Here is a 22465-nt window from a genome sequence, read left to right as displayed (position 1 = left end):
TGTGTACTGTAGTCTTCTTCATGGGTAAATAAGGCATCCCCCTGAAAATAAGCCCTAGAGCATATTTTGGCCTTCAAAAAAAAATAAGACAGTGTCTTATCATCGGGGAAACAGGGTAGTATTAGAGCCTTTGACAGACTTGTATTGCTTTTTGTGTCACAGGAAGTAATGTGAAACAAGGATATGTTCAGAATACATTTTAGTAGAATATGGAAGGGTTCATTGTCTAACAACATTTTTATTACTGGTGATGACCTCATTCCCCATTTTTTGTATTTATGGAAATGATAAAACAAATTATTAGGGCCGAATGAAAGAAGCACTTTAAACTACATGTATTTCCTTATATTCAGGGAAGCCAACTGAGGTCATTGGCACAGCGGGTAATATTTCAATATCAATAGCATAGTCATAGTTACCTAAAATCCCACCAAGAATTAGGTTATTCTCTAGCCCATACGCTCTCTTTCTCACTGTTCTTACTTCTTCCAATTTTGCCTATATTTTATTCATCTCTTTCTTGTACTACAATGCTGTTGATTTAACATTTAGTATGGCCCTCGATCTGGGTTATTGCACTATTGTTATGGTACTTGATGTTACATTTTGTAAACTTGGTATTTTGGTTGGTATTTTGTTACGTTGTAGCACCAGTATAATTTCTGCCTTCACCCCAGAGGGTCTACAACCTCTCTATAATTCAGATAAGATGTATATGTCCTTTAATTATACCTTACGTATATGTTTATGTTATGTATTAAATGTTGTCTTTCCTTCATGCATACCCTGTTTTGTTTACCTACCTCATGTTTATGTCTATGTTTTATATTCTTTATGGTAAAAATCTTTAATAACAAATTACATTACAAAAAAATCAGATGAAGATGGAGAATGAGTTTGATTGAACTTATATCTTATAACCACAAAGTACCCATAAACTACATTTATATCTATAAATTGTGTTGAGGGCTTTATCTTAAGGCAAGGCAATTTATGTGCTATAGTTTCAAAACCACTAGGTTAGGGCCATAAACACTGTAATAAAACAAGGAAACCACATTCATATAACAGGAATAACCTGGCAGAGCCGGTGTCATTAAAGTGCTGGGAAGCAAATGATATGCCAGCATTGGGACCTTGCTGCCACTTTGCAAAGACTGTAACTAAGTCCTAGCAGGCCTGAAAAGATGGCCACATGGGTTGTATAAGGTGTGTAAGTTGCCAGCAGAAGAGTTCTGTTTTAGAACAAGCAGTTTCATTGATTCATTGTGAAAATATTGAATGGTCAAAAAACCCACACATTAAAAATAAGTCTAGTGTGTTCATGTTTTTTTTTCATTTTTACAGACTATTTAACATATTTTGTAAAACATCTAAACTTATTGTGAACTGAAACGTTTACCAATTTGATTTTTAAGTAATGAAGCAAGGATGAAGATGAACCTGCTAGTCTATTTCTTACCATCATCTCTTACCTGGTCTAATGTTGTCTGAGACACAGAGTATTCCTCAATGTTGAGGCTGTCTTTGTTGGAGATAAGTAGCTGAAATATTCTGGCTAGGGAGGACGAGGATATTTGATACTGTAACATATTATAGTGTTTCTCCCTTTGTAAGCTGCCAGGGAAGTTGGTTTGAATGAACTTCTCAACAGGACCCATGTCAGGAACTTCTCCAAGCTTCTGGGCTTTCACTTTCATGGTTACAATATACCCATCACCAAATCTGCAAGAAATAAAAATACAGTATGGATAAGGAATATTAAAAATCCTAGTAGTTAAAGCAGAGCTCCAATTTTTACAAACCCCTATTGAAACTGTATATGTTGGGGTCTTCAGTGATTCTGGAAAACTTATTTTGGCAATGGTGAAATTATACTTAAGTTGAATCCCTTGGTTACACTCATTGAGTTGTTGCAACATAAAATACTTGAACAAAATCAATGAGCATCAGTTGCCTAGCACTTCACAGTCAAATGTACCCTATTTACAACTTGATAAATATGCACCAGACAAATGCAGCAGCTGGTCAAGAGCCATTGAATCTCAAAAGCACAGTATTTGTGAAGATAATATTTACCATCTGCCGACCTAAGCTCTCCATGGTACTAAACTGTATACTGTGTACTGTTTACACAATTTTAACAAGAGGAATGTTTTCTCAATGTTAAAAAAAATGAAAAAAAAAAAAAAACATGCCCCCTCCATACCAAGAAACACGCACCCTTGCACACCAGCCTCCCCATCTCCAAAAGCATTAGTGTTAAATGCCAACAGGCACTGGGATCTAGAGCGTTCGGTACCCTCAGATCAATAACCAGTTCACCCTGCTTGGGTAAAAAAAAACTAAAAACCATACCCATGAAATCTATTTTATTACAGTCTATTTTGCAATATTATTTACCCTCCAGGTTCCAGTGATATCCAAATATGTCCAGCTTTGTCCATCCAGTAACCTCTAGTAATCTTACCCCCAGCACTTCTATTTAGATTTAGTCTTTTTGGTTTCTAAATAAGACTTAAGGGAAGGAAAAGTCCTCCCTGTGTTGATGGGCACTGGCAAGCAGACAAACTCCAGTAGCAGCTGTGCATAGACATCGGTGTACTCTAATCTGAGCATACACAAAGGTTCTTACTTTCAAATTTCATCACATCTTGCATCTTTCTCTCTGGTGGATGCCCAGAATTTGAAACTATGATTGGCCAAAGGAGCAGTTTGACCTAATGATAGTAGAGTAGGGTAAGATGTTCACCAAGTAAAAAGCAGTAATGGCATTTACCTTGTACAAATACAAAATATTTATTGTTGGTCTGTAAAACAACCAACACCTATATGATGCTACCAATATATTACTTAAATTGTCATACTTGAATTTTAGATGCTGGATTGTGCCAAGACATTTAAAGGTGCCTTTAACCATTATGGCAAGACGAGTGCAGAGAGCTTCACATTCTTCCATACTAAAGGAAAAAGTAAAATACAGCATTAGATTTTTTGAGATATAAATTTTCATTCTGTAGTTCTGTTTAAGACCACCTGTGCATCATGCATTTCTATTCCTAACACATACTAGTATGTTAATAGGCTTACATAAACTTGTTCTACTGTGAGTCTATGACTGTGGTGGGAATATTAAGGAAGTTTAATAAGCTTTGTTGTGCATTTAAGCTTACCAATATTTTACATCAATTTATTTCAACCATTTTTGTGAAAACAAAACCTCCCTCCCCTCTTCTTATCAATTACAATTATACATACTATATGTGAACAAAGGAGAAGAAGTTGAATATGGACATTATCCCCCCACCCCCCTCAGTCAAAGTAAGAATGGCTATTGCATAACTTCTAGAAATGTACGTTAACGTACAGAGGCAAGGCCAGATTTCTATCACTTCAGCCTGCAGGCACAAAGCCTTAGAAAGCCTTAGATGCCAAGAGCAACATCTTAGAAAACTAAACTGTGTTGCCCTTGAAAATATATTTTTTTTTTAGACTAAAACTGTTCTTTAAATCTGTGAACTGCTCCCAAGGTAGAAAAATAATGGTTCAGTGTGTTCTTTAAAATGCTGGTGCTATAAAACAAAGCTGGTGCTTTAAAACAAAGTAAAGGAAATTAAAATGTTTATGTAAGCGATTTGAAAGTTTCCATGCTCGAAGAAACAAGAAAATGCCAATGCTGACAAATACAATTACCTGTGTGAGGTTAACACAACAGCTCGACCTTCTTTTATGATACCGACAATAGAATTCCATAGGAAGCGACGAGACTGTGGATCCATTCCTGTTGTTGGTTCATCCTAAAAGGCCAAGTTATACATTGCTAGGAAAATATATTGATTACATGACATCATCACTTAATGTATATATTAAAAAGAGAATTGCTGAGCCAACATACTAGAAGTTGAAGGTTTTTATTTAATAGTACTGGTGACCCAGTGATGGAAGCAGACATAAAGAAACCAGTGAACTGAGATTAGAAAAGAGGATTATGAAAAGGTACAAACCAGTAGCACCACTGGAGGACATCCTATCAGAGCAATTGCAGTGGACAATTTCCGTTTGTTTCCACCACTGTAAGTTCCAGCTGGCTGGTCGGCATATTTTCTGAGGCCCAACTTTTCAATGCCCCAATCTGCAACCTGTTAAAGGTGATGAATTTTACAATGAAAGCAGTATACTTGTAATTTTGGAATAGTTAATAATAAAGCAAATGTCACAAATGGTTTTATAGAAAGACTAACAATCTACATTGAAACTTTTTTGAAACAAGGGCATCAAAAACAATGCACTGGGCCTGATTTAATAAAACTTTTAAAGACTGGAGAAGACAGACCATCATGGGAGAACCTGGGTGATCCAGCAAACCTGGAAACACTTACAAAATAGTAGAAAATTTTTTAAAGCGTACCTAAACTCAGAAATTTCACTTTACATAAAAGGGTAGGCAACCCTTTTATGTAAGGTAAAAATTCTGTTGTTGTTTTTTTTTTTAAGTGCAACACCGCCTGCAGCACCGCCCCCCTAATGATAGAATGGAGCGCAAAGCCTCCCAAGATGCTTAGGTCACACATTCCGGGAGGCTCTTGGGTGCTCCTTCTGCGCATGCCTGAGCATCTTGGGCATGCGCAGAAAAAGCCTTTTAGTTCAAAGATAAGCAGTGAGATCAGCAAGTTGTTTTTTCCAACTTCTTCTTCCTTTGTCACCCGACCAGGGGGCGAGATCGGGTGATGTAGGAAGAAGAAACAGAGGAGAAGATGGCGGCGCCTGGAGCGCCTGCTCCAGGACGACACGGGACCAGAAGGAAGACACCCCGGATGGATCGGACTGCTCAGCGCGATTAAAGGTGTTTTTTTTTTTGCATTTTTCTGTTTAGTTCCTCTTTAAATCCTGTACCAGATTCATTCGAGGGTGTGCTGGATCACGCAGGTGATGATAAATCCAGCTCTTTGTATCCTGTTTTAAATATGAATTATTTTACCATGTCAACTTCTTCTTCGGGAACTCCCCTAAGGCGACCATACAATTGCAAGTGTTCACGACCAGTCAGTAGTTCATCAATGGCATCAAACTGAGGGCAGTAGCCCATGTTCTGATGTACGTCTGCAATGTCTGTCAATATGCTGTGAAATGATTGATATGTGATTAAACTTGGAAATTAACAGACCCAACACAGCAAACATGCACAAATAATCCTTTATTACTATAAATTAATTAATTTGCTATATTGAGGTATACAAATAGGCAAAACTTTCTTTGGATAGAGTAGGATTAACATTCTATCAGATTAATTTCTGCTGTATGCACAATGTTGGGATTTGGATTCACTTTCTATCTCAGAAATGCAATAGGAAGTGAGGAGAAATCTCCCAAAGGTAATAGGGTAGGAGTGACAATTCTAAAATTTTGAGTTTCCACTTACTTTCTTTACACCAACAATGACTACCTTTACAAGGGGTCAAATCACCCCAGTGGGGACACTGACAGTGCACAACTGGGCAGAGTGTAACCCTTCTCGACTTTATCCAAAAGATTGGTATTTATAAAAAGCTAGGAATGGATCTGAAGTGTGCTCATTGGGCTGATGATTCTAAATTAGCCATCTTTTTTATAGTGTAATCCGTTTAATGTTTAGTTCTACCATTCTGTACAAAAAGCTTGACTTATGTATAACTTTACACCCATTAACCTATTTATGTGCATTAAAACATAAAGAGAAGCCATAACTTCAGTGATAACTCACATTATTGTACAAGTCTATTGCTCTAGGAAGGTCACAAGGATTAAAGCACCCAACTCAAGGGTTGATTTACCTTCCATTGACCCATGCTAGTTTACCTGTTTTTACATATTTAAAGTTTGCAAAAATGCTGATTTTTTGAATGTCAAGGCACAGGAACATGGTGGCAACATCCCCCAATACAATGCTATCAATCTATTGCAATGTAATCACTTTATTGGATGTAATCACTTTATCAAGGCACAGGAACATAATGGCAAAATCCCCCAATACAATGCTATCAATCTATTGCAATGTAATCACTTTATTGGATGTAAAAGGGTCACCCCAACTCCTGAGGGCTCAATGGGTGCTTTGCAAGCTGGTCAGTATAATTGGAGCAATGTGTTGAACCCTTACTTCTCCTGCTCTTCTTCATCTCTTGATTTATAGTCACTTTCCACCTACATTTAGGCTGGCAGATCATTAAATGAAGACAAATGCCTAACTTATCTGCAGATGCAAAGGTTTATCTTGTTTATGCAATAAATAGGTTAATATTTAATATCATTCATGGTGGATTTGATTATGACACATTTTATTAATACATCTGTAGGAAGCAAAAAACTGACCCACTGCAACAGGGTTCTCTAATACCATATTATTATTTTCAGACACCCTACTAGACACTGTGGATAAAAAACTACGTGGGTACTGGCTGGCATCAGCACTGCCCTGGGTCACCAAATTTCCATGAACTGAACACGTGGCAAACTATTTTCCACACTGATAATCTAGATATGAAAAACATGTTTTCAAAATGACCTGCCAGATTGGATGTAAAAGCTCTGCAAAAACAAATTCATTTTGCTGATGATGTTTAGCTTACTTACAAATAAACATGCCTGTTGACTTTCTGCATCCTGTTGGAGCATGTCCCCAGCACAATATGCTGATAGGGGCAGATTGGGCAAGGGGGGACAATTATTCCTGGTATATGGCATTTTTTAAGTTTAAAAGATACTGCCTGTAATAGATATATATCATATATAGCATTATTCCTGCTTCAGTTATTACGGTGGCATAATAAATTTGATGTATACTGTAAAAGCCTTGGAAAATATATTTGAAAGTCATGTTTAGGATTAGTGCTAAAGATAAATGTTATAAATAAAATTATTATTTTTCTACAAAAGATATCTTTATGTATTACAATGTACGATTCCTCCTAATATCCTTCTAAAAAACATCTGTGCCAGTATATTACTCATTCCTGGCAGAGAGCAAAAAAATGACGTAGTTAGTCAATTGTGCAAACCACAAATGTTCCTGCTTGTTTGTTTGTCTTTTTTTGGCCCCAATACAAATAATGTAAGTACAATGCTGAGGTTTCATAACATAAAATATGGCAGGTCCTAACCATACCATGTCTAGGGTATCTTGTTTTATTTCCACTAATCCCTCTACCAACATTTCTTCTGCTGTTTTATTAATCTCTTTTTCCATTTTTGGTACATTAGTGGGCAGTGAAGATTTTTCAGAATTTCAAATTGTATTCACATTGTTCCCGAAAGGACTGAATTATAAAATGTGCTAATGGACAGATAAAAATAGTGTTGGCCTTTTTGAAAGAAAAAAAAAATATATTTAAAAAGTATGGGCATCAAAGTAAGATATAGATATTTTTATTTGTTTTTTTGTTGACAGTAGAACATTTGATGATTTGTATTGGTCAGTGGTTAATGGCTTCTAAATTATTGAGCTGACCACCATACATTCGTGTAAGTAATCATAAGAGGTAATTACTTTATTACTTGTTGGTTTATAAAATATAAAAAGTCTCTATTTGTGAGACATGGAATCAGACATTCCCTCAAACATTCCCATGTGGGAATCTTCCAGGTCAACGTGTTTCAATGACAGTAAATAAATCCCACCGGAAAATGTTTGAGGGAATGTCAAGTTTTTTGTTTTATAAATAGAGCCCAAAGTGTATAAACTTATTTATCAATATTTTTTTCAATCCTTGTATAAATTATTTTATTACATGATACAATATTTTACTTTTTTTCTCATTGTCTCTCCTTAACTTCAGCTTTAAAAGAAGCCGAAGGACAGAAAGAAGATGCTTCCTTCTACTTACTCATTTATTGGTAGCTGTATTTTTGGAAGCAGATCAAATAAACCCTATTTACATCAAAGTAATAAGACAGATTAACAAAGGCAATGAAGAACTGACTTGACTGTACAACTTGCTGCCTTTGAAAAAAAAAAAATATGTATATACAATATATAAAAATTTACCTAGTGACAAAAATATTTTAACTATTATCTTATAAAAAAACTTGAAAAACTATGAAAGCATTATGTATTTCTTGTTAATGTGCCATCTTACTTTTTTATGTTAATACCACAATACAATCACAAAATATTGTATTCTAATATTCTTTAGAGTTAAACGTTCATTGATAGTATTGATTATATTAAATTTTATTTTTTTCATTTGCTAGCATTATTTTTTATGTTTTACTAATTTTACATGCCAAGCAGACTGGCATAAAGAACAATGCCAGGGGTGCTTGACCATTTGCATTCCAAGTTGTATTTTTAAGAGAAGATTTGAAGCCCATGTCTTTCCTAGGAAAATCAAAAAACGGCAGTAGTTAGTACTAGATAAAAAATAAAAAAGCAGTTTCAGCTGCAACACACAGCTCCTATGTACCGTGCAGACACACCTACTCAGCATTACAGTGCTGCTTCTCTAGCTAACTGAATGATGCCCAGTATTATTCTATTTACTACTTGTAAACCAAGGGCATTAAGGGCATACACCTGATTGCACTCAAAGAATATTGCTGTATAAAGGAAAAATAGTATTGGACACGACCAGTGATTTCACTCAACCTAAAAAAAAGGGATTAGGAAAAAATTCTGCATATACATTTTAATACAGGTAGGTTGCTGCAATAGGTTAGAAGGGCAAATGGAGAGGACAAGCCACAGCCAGGAATGGAGTCTCCAGCAATAAAAGTTAACTGTTGTACGAAGCCCTGGCAGTGTTATATATTTTCTCCCCCCTATTACATTTTCACTTTTCCCTTCACTGTTAATTTGATTAAAATGGAAAAAAGCCACCTATATCAAATAGAATCATTTTATGTATTAACCTCATCCAGTTAAAATATGTTTTCTGTGACAATGGTCCTTTAAAAAAGAAAAACTAAGACAATATTAGCATGGATGCTTTTTACACTTTTATTATCAAAAGACATTTCAGAGAGCAAATATCTCCATTGCCTGGTTTATGTTCCCCCCCGGAATAATAAGTGAGAAGGCAGCAAAGTGCAAATCGATGAAGGTGCTCTGAGATTTAACATTTACAGCAATTCTAATACTTGGCTAAGCACAAGTCTTTTTTTCTTAAAGGTATTGCTTCATATCCAGTAAACTGTAATATCAATAAAACACCCTAACATTAAAAAGAAACAAATGCAAGCATGACAGAAATTGACTGTATGGGGTTTTGTAAGGATAAAAAAATTAGGTTGTTTTGTCTATGTTTGCTGGTTTGAACATACTTGCAGCCTAATTTTATATTCATTCTCTTATATTATCCCCTATAGTGTTGGATCACATTCTAGCTGCAAACCTCCTCAATGTAAAGTCATAAAGCTGTCTCATATCTTTGTCAATATGACAGTTTTGAGAAACCTCCTAAATTAGGCTTTTTAATGCTATGGGCTCTAGTACTATATTCTTCTGTCAGATATATATTTTATGGAATTAGGTCTTTCAGAACAAGTCTTAATAGAATGAATTTGTGTAAAGAATGTAAATTTCCCTAGAGAGTAGAAACTCCTTAAATGGGGCTAGGCTCAACACAACTCATACCTCAATTGTAACCATTGTTCTTCAAGTTGCAGAGTGCACAAAAAAAAAACATTGAAGTGAATAGATTGTCTTTTTAGGTGTTAAAATGTAACCAAAGCCCGAACTATTTTCTATTGTGTCCTGTTGACCATTGTCAGTGTGGCTGAAAGTGATTTCAACATTGAAAATGTGATTAGAAGAAATCTAATAGAGACAAACATGGTAAGACTTCTTGCTACAATGAGGAGATATTCTATCACTTAACCTAAAACTTAACCATTTCATATTGAGGCTTTCACAATATGGAAATTTAAGTTAGATAATGTTACAGATTGCATTCTGAAAACTGTCACCATTCTTATTTAAGTTTCACCTAAAGCAAAAGATTTGGACCACTCATTCCGCTTCTCAGGAGAACACAGGAGCCAGTTAAATACAACTTTTTGCCAGACTAGCCTTGTAAAACTCTCATAGTTCAAGGGTATGATTGAAATGGATGGTGGTATTGTACCTACAATAACAATAAGTTGGCCCCAATTCTAGCCTAGAATTATTTTGCCTTTATCTATCTATGGTTAAATCCACATTTCTAAAGATTATCGATTAAAGGGAACAGACCAGGGAGACTCAAAGTACAAAATACATAATAATTGCAAAAACATGAAGCAATATAAAACAGATGACAATAATAACTGGGGAGAAAAAGGGTTTTTATAATAATTTTAACATTTAGTTAGAAGCTAAATGTATGCTTTGTTTTTAGAAAAAGCATATATTATTTATTAAGAAAAAAAGAACCAAAAGTACTTCCCTCTCACTTTCTAATTAATATTGATATTATTATTATTATCATTAATATTAAATAATAATAATAATATTAATAATAATAATATTAAAAATATTAAACAGGATTAATATAGTGCCAACCTATTACGCAGTGCTGTACAATAAATATGGGTTGCAAATGACAGACAGTGACACAAGAAGAGGAAAGGACCCTGCACTGAAGAGCTTACAATCTAGAAGATGTAGAAACATTCTCTGTATTGTAGGGTGATAAGAATTTTCTGGAAAAGTAAGCGATTTGTTGACCTATTGTTGTATGGGTTTAGCACACCCATACAACTTTTTAAAAACAGACAGAATGGAATGGTCTCAGCCCTACAGAGTAAAAGACTTAAAAGTTGTGCATTAAAAAAAATATTTATTCTACTTTAACTTCCAGTTAGTCTAGAGGGCCCTAAATTACCCTACACATTCAACTTACCTGTATCCAGCCACTGTAGCATCTCCTGATGTCACATCAATATCTCCAGTCAGCATCTTGAATGTGGTGGTCTTTCCTGCTCCATTAACTCCCAGCAGTCCAAAACACTAGATTAAACATAAGCGGGTTTAAATTATGCCCAAAAAAGAAAAAAATAAACATGCTACTAGTGTAGATAAATCATTACTACAGACAGTTTTTGTTAGCTTTGGATTGAGTTCTCTCAGTGTTTTAATATCTTCAATGACTTAATTGGAGAGATTTCCTCTTACTTTATACATTTGTCACACTAAGACAAGCAATTCTGGAAGTGACTATCGATGGGACAGGAAGAAACGGATAGCAACTAAGACATAAGGCCTGATTTATTAAAGCTGTCCAAGACTGGAGAAGATAGACCTTTGTGGGGGAACTTGGGTGATCCAGCAAACGTGAAATGGATTTCTTAAAATGATTTGCTAATTTGCTATTAGATGGCAAATATTTGTAATCCTGGACCAGATTTATGATTGCTGGGTCACCCATGTTCAGCCATGATAGTCTAGTCTTGGAGAGCTTTATTAAATCAGCCCCATTGCAAGATGTTTAGACCCTAAGGGCTGATTCACACTAGGGTGGCTTTCATGGCTGGGCTTTTTTCACCATTATGGCTGCATCTGTTCTCTCACCCAGCCTGTGCACGCTTTTACTCCACGCCCCTCCTCCTAGTGTTACCCCATGCTTGCAGAACTTGCAACCCACTCTTGATCTAGTACCCTTTATTAATTCTTCCTGCTTATTATCATGACTGCAACTTTGCACCCATTCCATATGGACCCCAACCATGCTCGTTGTAGAATGGGCATACTTTTGCTACTATATTTTACAAGCATTTTACATTTACCATTAGGAAAGTTGACCAGTACAGAACAATTTATATTTTTACTTACCTCTCCAGGTCGGACGCCAACACAAAGCTTGTCCACGGAAGGAGTGTGTTTACCAGCATAAACCTATATATATATATATGGAAGAGATCTGTGAGCTTAACTACATTTTTACAAATAGAACATACACATAAAACAACATTTTTTCTGCACATCATTATTCAATGTTTTTTTGAAATTAAGAGAAAATAGATTGTTCCTACAAGGGTAAAGGGCTAAAATAGTTAAACTATTTTAGAAGAAGAAAATGTAACTTCACATGTATTTGATTTTTGATGATTATTGAGCATGAATGAACATGGTTACAACCGCTTGTGCATCTTAACAAATGGACAGTTTTATGTTTTGGACTGCTTTTACAGACATGATAAAAATATATAAAGCACACTTATACAAAAATTAGAGTAAAACATTTACTTTTGTCAGTTCTTTCAATTTCAATATATCATTTTTTCCTCCTCCTTTCAGGACTCGGATTCTTTCCTGTGCAACATCCTCATCTTCACCTTCAATTTGCTCGTTTGGTGGTTCAGCAAACCTATGGCAAATAAATGGGATGACAACTTTGAAAACAAGAAGTATACCTGATTGACCCTCTAATTCGAGCAAAAGAAACTTTCTGTAAAGCTGCGTACACACGTCAAATGTTTCTAGCCCAATAATCGGCAAAATATCGGGCGAGAATCTGGCGTGTGTACACCCCTAATGCAAGGGAAGGGGGAGAGCGCGCAGCAGGGTGCCGCTCCGTCGTTCTCCCCCTCCCCTCTCCATAGAGCAGAACGGTGCTGTATGTACAGCACTCGTTCATGCATCGTGTAGTCCTTTGTAGTTGGAAAGGATCGTGAAAGATCCTTTCCAACGAAAAGAATTGCACGTGTGTATGCAGCTTTAAGATTTTAGTTTGATCTTGCAATAGATTGCCTTCAACTTAATTTTCTATAGACAAACCTTTTTTTTTTCCAATAGTACACTTCTACTGTCTCTAAAAGTACCCTCTATTATTGCCCAGAAACACCTTACCTACAGCAAACATATAAGTAAGCACATGTTAAGGTCATGTCACTAGTAATCTCCATAAAAGGTTAACTGGTCATATTGCTAAATTTCAGGCAGCAAGTACAAATATACATTATTTAGTGAAAGTGCTGTTTCACTTGGTCTTAACACAAATAATAGAGATACTGCTATTTTTTGTCCTCTCTTGTAAAAAAAACAATTTTATACTTGACAGTGATTAACAATTTTCAAATTGACATTTGCCCGCAATTAGTATTTTAAATTTTTACTATGCTTACCACGCAGTGAAAAAGAATCGATTCTGAATAAGCAGATTTAAAATAAAGTATACGATTCCTTCAACCAACATTGCAAAAATGTTTTTTCCAAGAAATTCCCACTGGAAAGGGTTTGTAGTATGTTCCTCACCTGCAAGACACAGCAAAGAAATAAAAAAATGCCCCCTAGCCTGTCTATTGTGTGACAATGGTTACCCATACATCTATGACTGTTCTGTTTTTTCATGATAAAGCTACACAGCTTAATTTATTTATCAGAACACAACAGGTAAATTAGTAATATTCTCTTTCATAAACACAGACATAATATGTCCTAAACACAATAAGTTTTCTCTCTTTTTTTAATTTAATTTTTTTTTATTGCAACCGTAATAGCAGGGCAATAGTCACATAGCCATGAGCAATAAACATCAAACAATAAAAAAAGTTTTCAAGTAAAATATGTTTGGCAAAAAGAAGAAACAGTATGTGTAAAACTAAGTATAATTTCCACTCATATATTCATCCTATTTCCATCTTATAAGGTTGTGATGGATGATTAAAAAAAAAAAAAAAAAAAATGAATTTAGTGATATAGAGCAGAGTTCCCCAACCACTAGTCCACAACCCACAAGTGGGCCACAGCTGTCAGTTCAGGCGGATTCACCCACCAGCAGAGTCAGGAGAAAGACCCTGCTTGGGGGGGCACAATGGCCAGAGCCACGGACCATGTCTCCCGGCGACATCGCAAGCTAAGGGCGGGTTGTGTCTCTGAACACAACGCGCCCACTCTCCCATCGCAGGTCTGAGCCTGGCTAGAGTGGACTGGTTCTGGCATCATGATGTCAATCTGGGGGAAATTTCTTCCCCCTTTGAGTGACACACGGCTCCCTGCGCATGCGCGGTTTGGAGTCCATGCTTTTAGTGGTCCGTGACCTGCAAAAGGTTGGGGGCCACTGATATATAGAATGGGGAGAGATAGATAGCGGAAACTAAGGCTTGAAAAAGGGATAGATGAAGAAAAAAGAGAACAGAAGGGTGGTGGGGAAAGGAATGGATGTTGGGGAACACTTTTCATTACTGGGAAAAAAATAGCTTGATAACATTAATAAACCAGTTTAGAAAGAAATATCCTGTTGGGTACCATCAAGCATTAGTCTCAAATATTCATGGGAGTAGCTGAATTGTATCCATTAGAACTAAGTTGGAGTCTGTCTAAATTTCTCTACTCTTTTGCCCCAAGAAGCTACTAGAACCCCCATTTCCATCTATAAAATTAAGACTATATAACTAGTGGTAGGAGATGCGATTTGTTTCCAAAGTGATGGAATCCATGCATTGGCAACATTAGATAAATGATGCAATAATGAATTCTTATAAAGTTTTCTTGGTTTTCTCGTTTTATTCATGCTAAAAAAATGTAATCACTCTGTTAAATGAATTACAATTTTAACTGCGCTACAAGTCAACTACGTTTCTTGGTTTCCTGTACTTAAAGAGAAGCCAGATGGCAAAGCTTAGTCTTCCGACACATATTAGTTTACTATGAACATAAAATTGCATTTCCTAATTGAACTGAGAAAGGAAGTAAAAATCAAGGCATAGGCATAGACAACATTTCATGCACATAAGGGTAGAAAATGATCAAATAGGTTTTGGTTTTTTAGCATAAATAATTTCCAGCTTTTTACAAGCGCACACTACTACACAGTCTTCCCTTTTTATATCAAAAACGCAATTCTCTCCATGCAGGTCATTTTTTGGTAAAGCAGTTTTACAAATACAAACTTTATATGCCCTAAAATAAATGTAGGGCTTTTTAGGAAAGCAATTAACTATAACATACTGTCAACTAAACATTGATGTTCTTCAATTTGTTTCAGCAATAGGTGTCTCTTCCAAGTGCTGCTTATTTCTGACCAGCAAGCTGTACGTGGAACAGGCTCAACTAGTAGTGGAAACAGTAAACCTAACAAGACGGGGAAACACAGGAACAGTCCAAGCAGGTTGATCCCGCACTTTTATTAAGCAGGGCAGCAAACACAGTTTTATCCCAGGAGCACTGGGTACAGTAAGTCTATAGTAAAAAAACAAATAATTTGCTTTTCTGAGCAACCGATTTAAGCAAGCCACTGAATCGTAGGATGCCTCCTAATGGGTTCACCAAAACAATCAGCATATATACCTTTTTAGCATTCTGTCAAAACTCAACCTTTTCTCCTAGTAGCAGGCTTCCACGACAAGGATTGCATTAAAGAGAGACCTAAGCATCAGTCAACTTTCATTTATAAAGACCTGTGCACACCCGAGATTTACTAAGGCCTAGATACCAGGTTAGACGTAGAACTAGGAATGGAGGCTTTTTCCCACTGAAAGTTCTACAGAGTCTCCAGGACTGAGATTAGAACCTATAAAGATTTTAAAGAATATTTGTTTTTCACCCCTAATTGGATGCACTAAAAATTCAGTTCCTGGTATTAATGACTAATATGTATATATCTAAAATATATCCTAAGTCATAATCATTATCTTTATATGTTCAGAGGGATAAACTGCTGAAACATTTATATGGTTGTCTACAATCAAAACAAATTTACATGCACCTTTCCTTAGTTAAGGACAAGATATTGTACAAATGTCAAGCTAAATGCTTCACACTCACCAAATCGAGCGTACACATCAGTCACAGCTTGATTCATAGCCAAGTCAATAAGACCTCGGCCTAGGCAGAAGTGTGGGAAGATTAAAAGCAAGTCCTTCAGCCTCTCATTGAATTTTAACATAGACTGCAAGAAAGAAATTGACATTAAATCTAAATAGCTCAGGTAGAAAAAAAAACACCCACATCATATGATTTAAGTATAATATAAGTCATACAAACTTCTGTAGTGCAGAAACTTTTGCTCTGGTGCTTTATACTCCAATATATAATGTGAAAGTGTGCCCACAACCATATAAACCAAAACCATATAACCATATAAGCACCCCATACTTGCTGGATGAACTTGGTAGACTGCAATATTCTAAGGTTATTTTATTGTTTATCAAGTACTCAACTAATTTTTATGTGACTATAGGCAAAATTTAGCCAGTATGAGGTGTCATCAATATTTAAAGCCTATATTTATCCTGTCTACCCTGTCAATTGTTTGATTATCAAGTTGCACTGAGAAAAAGTAATTTTTAACCAACATGAAAGGTGGTAGCAACCACTCTTTCAAGGGGCTCAAAGCCTAATAGAGGCTAACTTGAAATGAGAGGAAACTGTTCTTAAGTGTGGGATATGGATTCTTCAATAGTTATCACAGTGGCCCCCATTGAAATATTATAGACAGAATAAATATCTCTAATAGGGATACAAACAGCAAAAAAAAACCTGACAAGAGGTACACATTGATAGCGGTTGTGAGATTCACTGATAATAATGAATATTATATAGATTGTGGAAGATTTTACTCACCCTATTATTCTCAAACAGATCAAGAATGAAAGTAATGGCGCTACTGTTTATTCCAATAAAGAGGTTCAAGCAAGATAATGCAACGTAGGCCGTGCTTGGCACATTGAAGACATATGATGCTGGATACATCATTGGGATTACAGCCCATCTGCAAATAAAAATCATTATAGTTCATTTAAAAAAATAATTTATAGTTTTAAACAGTAAACACAGAATGATTACAAAATAATAGCTTTACTATTGGATTTACTATGTAAGAACATTCTGTTCACCTGGCAGTGAAGAATTCTCAAAACAGATCATATCTACTACACTATTTATTTAAAAATGGTAGTAAACATTCTAAATATTAAATAAATAGAAAATAATAATTTACAGTCTGCCAATTGTTTTAGTGTTGACTCCACTCTATGATCAGCTATTTTCCCATTTCCTAATTAGTTCCTAAGAACTAATTGAATTTTCTAATAGAACCCCAAGTCAGTACTTTTGAATAGACCTATCCCTATTGGCTTGAATTCCCTATCCCTATTGGCTTGGGCCCGCAAATTCAGCAAAAATGGTTTTTACATAAATGACCAACTACCTCCCCAGAGCCAAGTTACGGGGCAACTTTTCTTTACTCCTACTGAACATTTTCTCTGCCTTTGACACTGTTGACCACTCTCTTTACCATGCTTTTGGTGTAAGGGGTTTTGGTGTCCTATCTTTTTTTTTTTTAACCAAAAAAAAACACTATACTCCCAGTAAACCCTCCTATTATCATTCACTTTGACTACTGAAATGTTTGTTGGTATTACTCTAATTAGTCTCCTGCCTCAAGTTTTGATTATTGCTGCTGCTAGACTTATCAATCATTTTAGTTATTCCTCTTCTTCTGTTTTCTTTCTGAAATTCCTCCCATTGGCCCTTATTTTTTTTATGTTTATGTTTGAATATTGCAGGTAACATGCATGTGTTAGGTTGTATGCTAAGGAGTGTAATGTTAAAGCAATCTATTCATTTAAATTGGTTTGCCTAATGCCAAAAACACACACAAAAAATTGCATGCACCATTTTTTGGTGACACAGCACAATGAAATGCATTAAAATGCAATGTGGTGTGTTGCAATGCAGGTGCGTTGTGGGGTTATTGGCAGTATGGCACTTCAGTGCATCAATGTGCATAATGTGCATTGTAGGAATCTGATGCCATTTGATGATGTAGCAAACAATGCATTTTGATATCATTGCTCAACAATCAAAACTTGATTTTCAGTGGCAACAGATTATAACCTTATTAAAAATTTTTATTTTTCTCAAAAGCAAAGTTGAGGAGATTTCAGATATATTACATCACATCTTGTCAGGGAAATTAGATTTTCCCAATGAGGACAAAAAATAGATGTTTATAATATTCAAGAACCCTAATTTTTTAAAAAGTTTTTCCAAACTTTTTCATTTTTTCCAAACATTTTTTTCTGTGACCTTATCAGATGTAAAAAAATCTTTGATCCCTTCTAATAGATACATTTTGATTTGGATTGTACTATCTTCTCCACTGTTTCTAAAATCTGCAAAAATATTTGAACATGTAAAACTACTTACCCATAGAAAAAAAGCAATGCAATGAGTGCTGGTAGGTTTGTGGATGATGTATATGCTTTCTTTTCAAACCCAATAAATATAAGAACCACCATAGCCACACTTATAGCGTAGTTTGCCTAAAAAGATAGGAACATTTTGCACAGAAAATTTTATTTTATAGATTAGAATCATATAACTATAGCCATATTCAAGACCTTGATTTCCTCTATGGCTGATACTCAACAACAGCTTTTTTTTTGCAACAGATACAGTTATCAGAAATTTCCTTTCCTGTATTTTATAGATAAACTGTTTTGCAACAAAAACATCAACTCACAATGTCCCACATGAAGTTTGTGAACCAATAAACGGCTGGAGTAACTCCACTAACAAACTGAAGGTGTTTGGCATTGGACACCCTTTCTTGGATCAAATACAGCACAAAACTTGCTGGGATGAACGACATAGCAAAAATCACACAAATGGCAACCACAACATCCACTGAGGTAGTCAGCCTAAAACAAACAATAAAAAGTAAGTTAAACAACACCATTTATGGTAAACTACTCCAACCTCAATCCCCAATTGGTTGATGAAGGTTATGTTTATTTGATCTCATTGTGCTGTTTTATTGAATATTGTTAATTTTAATAATAATAAAAATATTTGTTAACCAAGACACATGCACAGTCAGTCAAGACACATGTACAGTGTCAGGGCACACTCGCAGAGAATGTCTGGATACACTCACAATATCAGGGCAGACATATACACATTACAGAGAGAAGGTGTTATGGTTGTGAACACAGACTTCAAAAAAATGGAAGGAGACAATGTAATACTGTGTACTTCTGTATTCATATAACCCTCTTTAAAATGAGAACACCCCAATATCATTGGAGTTTTTATTTTTGTGTGTCAGATGGCCATGCTAATTTTTTATCAGTGAATGAGCACACATCCATGCTTGTGACATCCATTTGGCATCACAGCCTAGTTCTACGTGACTTTGGCACAGCCATAATGTCACACTGTCACTCCCCTTATGTTACATTATTTTACTGAAGTATTATGGGGAAAAAAATAGATAAACTATATCATTAGAGACACATACACCTAATTAAAATACAACATTTTGCATGATCCATTCTAGGAAGGAGCACATTTTGCCAGTATATCCTAAAATGTATATAGAGCTTCAGAAATTGTGGTGAACCAGTTTGCAGGGGACCTCTATAAATGTTGCTCTATGACCTAAATATTTATAATTTCACCTCTTTGCAATCGTGAATATGCTATGTCCTCCTTGGCACCTGTTTAGACCCCATTCACATCTGCATATTTTAGGTGCAATGTGTTGTACTGTACATATGTTGTGCTTTGTAGTCATGTGTTTGTAATGCACATGTCACTATTGAACTTTCTGTAGAGTATATTTTGCTGGAACCACATCAAAGTGTGTATAGTAAAGTATAGTGCAGCAAGAAAGACTTTACCTAAATAATTGCATTAGCAATGTGCCCAATATGTGAAGATGTGAATGGGAACTCAAAGAGCAGTTCTAGACAGATGGCAATGGCAATCAGGGAGCTTCTAATTTCATCCAGAAGTCACTGCAGATTTTCTTAGTACTGGCAAGGTACAGCCAAACATTCTGTTGGTAAATGAAGCAAGGAGCTTGTAAATAGCCCAGCATTATCATGATCAGGGTTTCTCAGATTACTATACCAAGGTGGACTGATGTTCTACATCAAATCCTGGGTATACCTTAGTGGGCTGTGCTCCCTGTATGCTAATCCAATTTTACTTTGAATTTAGACTGGAAAGTTTCTGTTTGCACCATTATTCTTATACCTCTACAGCAGCCTTTCCCAACCTTTCTACCTCTGAGCAACACTTGAAATAGTTTTCAGGTCTCAATGAATCTTTAAAGTAATTCTCAGGTCTCAGGGAACCCCTGCTAAAACCAATTTATATTGGTCAACCTCCAAAAATGGTGGCCAGTGGAAAGGGCTCCTCCATGGGGGTTTCCTTAAGAAATGGGCAATTTGTACCTCCCAGGTCATTTACCTTTGATACCAATTATCTATGTGGGCATCTACAGCATTCTTTTCTCTGGACAACAATGCAAGAGACATTCACTCAATTGATCACCTGGCTAATGCACCATAATCTGGGCATATCATACATAATGGTAAGGATCCCTGAGTCCTAAAACTTATTTTCAAGGATTACCATGTGTTACTACGTGTTAAAAAGGCTGAGGAAGGCTGTTCTAGCTTGTACAGCATAAACTAGTGTGTACTATAATTTGTGAATACTGGTTATAATAAGCACTATTTGGTCATATGGCAGCTTACACTGTGACCTCTGACAGCTGATCTTTGGTGAGGTTGAGGGGATGGTTCATGGTAGTTATACCATACTCTCCAGGGTCTTTATCTTCACCCAGGTTGGCCCTAAGAATAGCATTGTTGGCAACATTGATGAATATAACCATAGCATGCCAGCCTTTATTATTAAACCAAACCTAGAAAGAAAAAGATATGTTATATTGAACAAAGTAATGCTGAACAGTTACTACAGAAATATTTCCTGACAAAAGTAACCATAATCATAAAACCTAATGTTCTGGGGATATTTTATATTTTGATCATGTACACATATTGAACATGTTCACCTCTTTACCAGTTTTTAAAGGTTAAATATATTTATCTTCCTAGATTTGATTAATTGTTAGCATATCCCTGAAAGGAAAACTTGGGATGACCTCTGTTATTTCCTATAAGGCGAGGATGCAGCAGGGTGCCTTCTGCTCATCCTCCCTCCCTGCCTTCTCTAATGGACTGAAAAGTGCTGTGTTTACAGCGATCATTCACCCTACTGTCCCTGTAAACAATTACAAAAGATGGTTTATAGTGACAGTGTACAGATCTTAAGAGTCATTTGCCTCAATAAACCATTATACTACCTGTTTGACTTATTTAAATAAAATCAACAAAATATAGATGGTAAAGTAAGCATGTTAAAATAAGTGCAACAAATAAGTAGTGAATTAAAATGTTATTGTATTAAAACAAAAATATTATCTTAGCACTATCCTAGAAATAAATTTTATGATCCTATAATCAGTTGGGTTGTTTTGCAGGTTATTTGGTAATTCACAGCTCAGTGTTCAGTGGTAGAAATAATTATAATAGGTATCAATATAATAACTATGTACCTTGATATTGTTCTCTGTCTCCAGATGTGTAAGAAAAGACTGCAGGTCATGGGAAACAGACTTTGCAACAGGGCCCTATAGGATATACAAGGATTAATAACCAGGACAGTCCAATATCCTTACCCAATCTGAATATTTTTGAATACTCACTGCTGAGACATTTGTCATGTCACCCAGATGGCTGAAGAATTCTGCTATGTTTGCTCCATTTATGTCAATTACAGGAAGCTTTGCGCCAACAGAAAAACCTCCATATCTACGGGTAAACAAGGGGTGAAAATTAGGCAACTGTGAATTTTCAGTTAGGAGGTGTTCACATATATTCCATTGTATTTACTAAACTTTATTTAGGCCTTATTTAGAGAAGTAACAAGTTGGCTCTTCTTAAAGAAGTTTAAAAGGTCATCACTCATCTTCTATGTGCCATTTTACTGTAACCCATAGGGGGGTGTTGATGAACTTGTGACATGCCACCTGCCTTTCCATAATGCATTGCCAAATTGTTTTATGGCCAGTTCCCATGTGCTGCTAGATGACGGTATGTGGCACCAGGAAAGTCTAAACTTACAAAGAAAACTTGGGTGGTCTGGCCGCAGATCAACTACTTTTCTTCCATTTTGCTGAATGTATTACTTTTTTTGCTGGATATGGGCAAAGCACAGTCAGGGTTTGATCATCAGGCATCATCAAAGTACCATCAAGCTTTTCAGTGGTTACCAGTACAATTTACCCATATAGTGTAATAAAAGCCTATTTGATTGAAGTTGATTACCAGAATGACCACTAGAGGGCAGCACAGACCATAATGAAGTTAACATTTTTACTACATATTTACTGCAACTAAAACATTTCACTTACGGTAAGTGAATTGCATTACTTTTTTTTTTTTTTCACAAGTTTAACATACCTTTGTTCATTGACCCAGTACTTGCTTTTCATGCTACAAAAGCAAAACAAAAAATAAAACATGGCAATAATACTAAACAATAATATGAAATAATAATTACAAAAACAAACCAATAATAAAATGTATGTAAAAAATTAAAAAAATGACCTCAAGAATTCAATGTAAAAATTGTTCAATATCTCTAAAAGAAAGATATTCAATGAGATGCTGGAAATGCAGCTTTTTTGGAATTCACATGCAAAATTTATGAAAATTG

General features: G+C 35.6%; 1 protein-coding gene across 5 annotated transcripts in view; it reads right to left on the bottom strand.

Annotated features, from left to right (window-relative positions):
• Window positions 1-22465, bottom strand: part of ABCA4 (ATP binding cassette subfamily A member 4) — a 122193-nt gene that overhangs the window by 3058 nt on the left and 96670 nt on the right. For 4 of the 5 annotated variants that reach the window (XM_072419855.1, XM_072419856.1, XM_072419858.1 and 1 more), the window contains 17 exons: window positions 22210-22242; window positions 21453-21558; window positions 21303-21377; window positions 20440-20609; window positions 18417-18594; window positions 18101-18216; window positions 16514-16661; window positions 15716-15839; window positions 13075-13204; window positions 12197-12317; window positions 11783-11845; window positions 10854-10960; window positions 4979-5120; window positions 4005-4139; window positions 3694-3797; window positions 2868-2960; window positions 1476-1725 (listed from right to left, as the gene is read on the bottom strand). In XM_072419855.1, the coding sequence (XP_072275956.1) occupies window positions 1476-1725; window positions 2868-2960; window positions 3694-3797; window positions 4005-4139; window positions 4979-5120; window positions 10854-10960; window positions 11783-11845; window positions 12197-12317; window positions 13075-13204; window positions 15716-15839; window positions 16514-16661; window positions 18101-18216; window positions 18417-18594; window positions 20440-20609; window positions 21303-21377; window positions 21453-21558; window positions 22210-22242 (2095 nt within the window). Of the gene's footprint in view, window positions 1-1475; window positions 1726-2635; window positions 2721-2867; window positions 2961-3693; window positions 3798-4004; window positions 4140-4978; window positions 5121-10853; window positions 10961-11782; window positions 11846-12196; window positions 12318-13074; window positions 13205-15715; window positions 15840-16513; window positions 16662-18100; window positions 18217-18416; window positions 18595-20439; window positions 20610-21302; window positions 21378-21452; window positions 21559-22209; window positions 22243-22465 lie in introns of those variants that run through there. The other variant, XR_011921922.1, reaches the window with a different exon arrangement.

This window comes from Pyxicephalus adspersus, chromosome 8, assembly GCF_032062135.1.
Source record: "Pyxicephalus adspersus chromosome 8, UCB_Pads_2.0, whole genome shotgun sequence".
NCBI lineage: Eukaryota > Metazoa > Chordata > Amphibia > Anura > Pyxicephalidae > Pyxicephalus > Pyxicephalus adspersus.
This window is presented reverse-complemented; position numbering and strand designations above follow the sequence as displayed.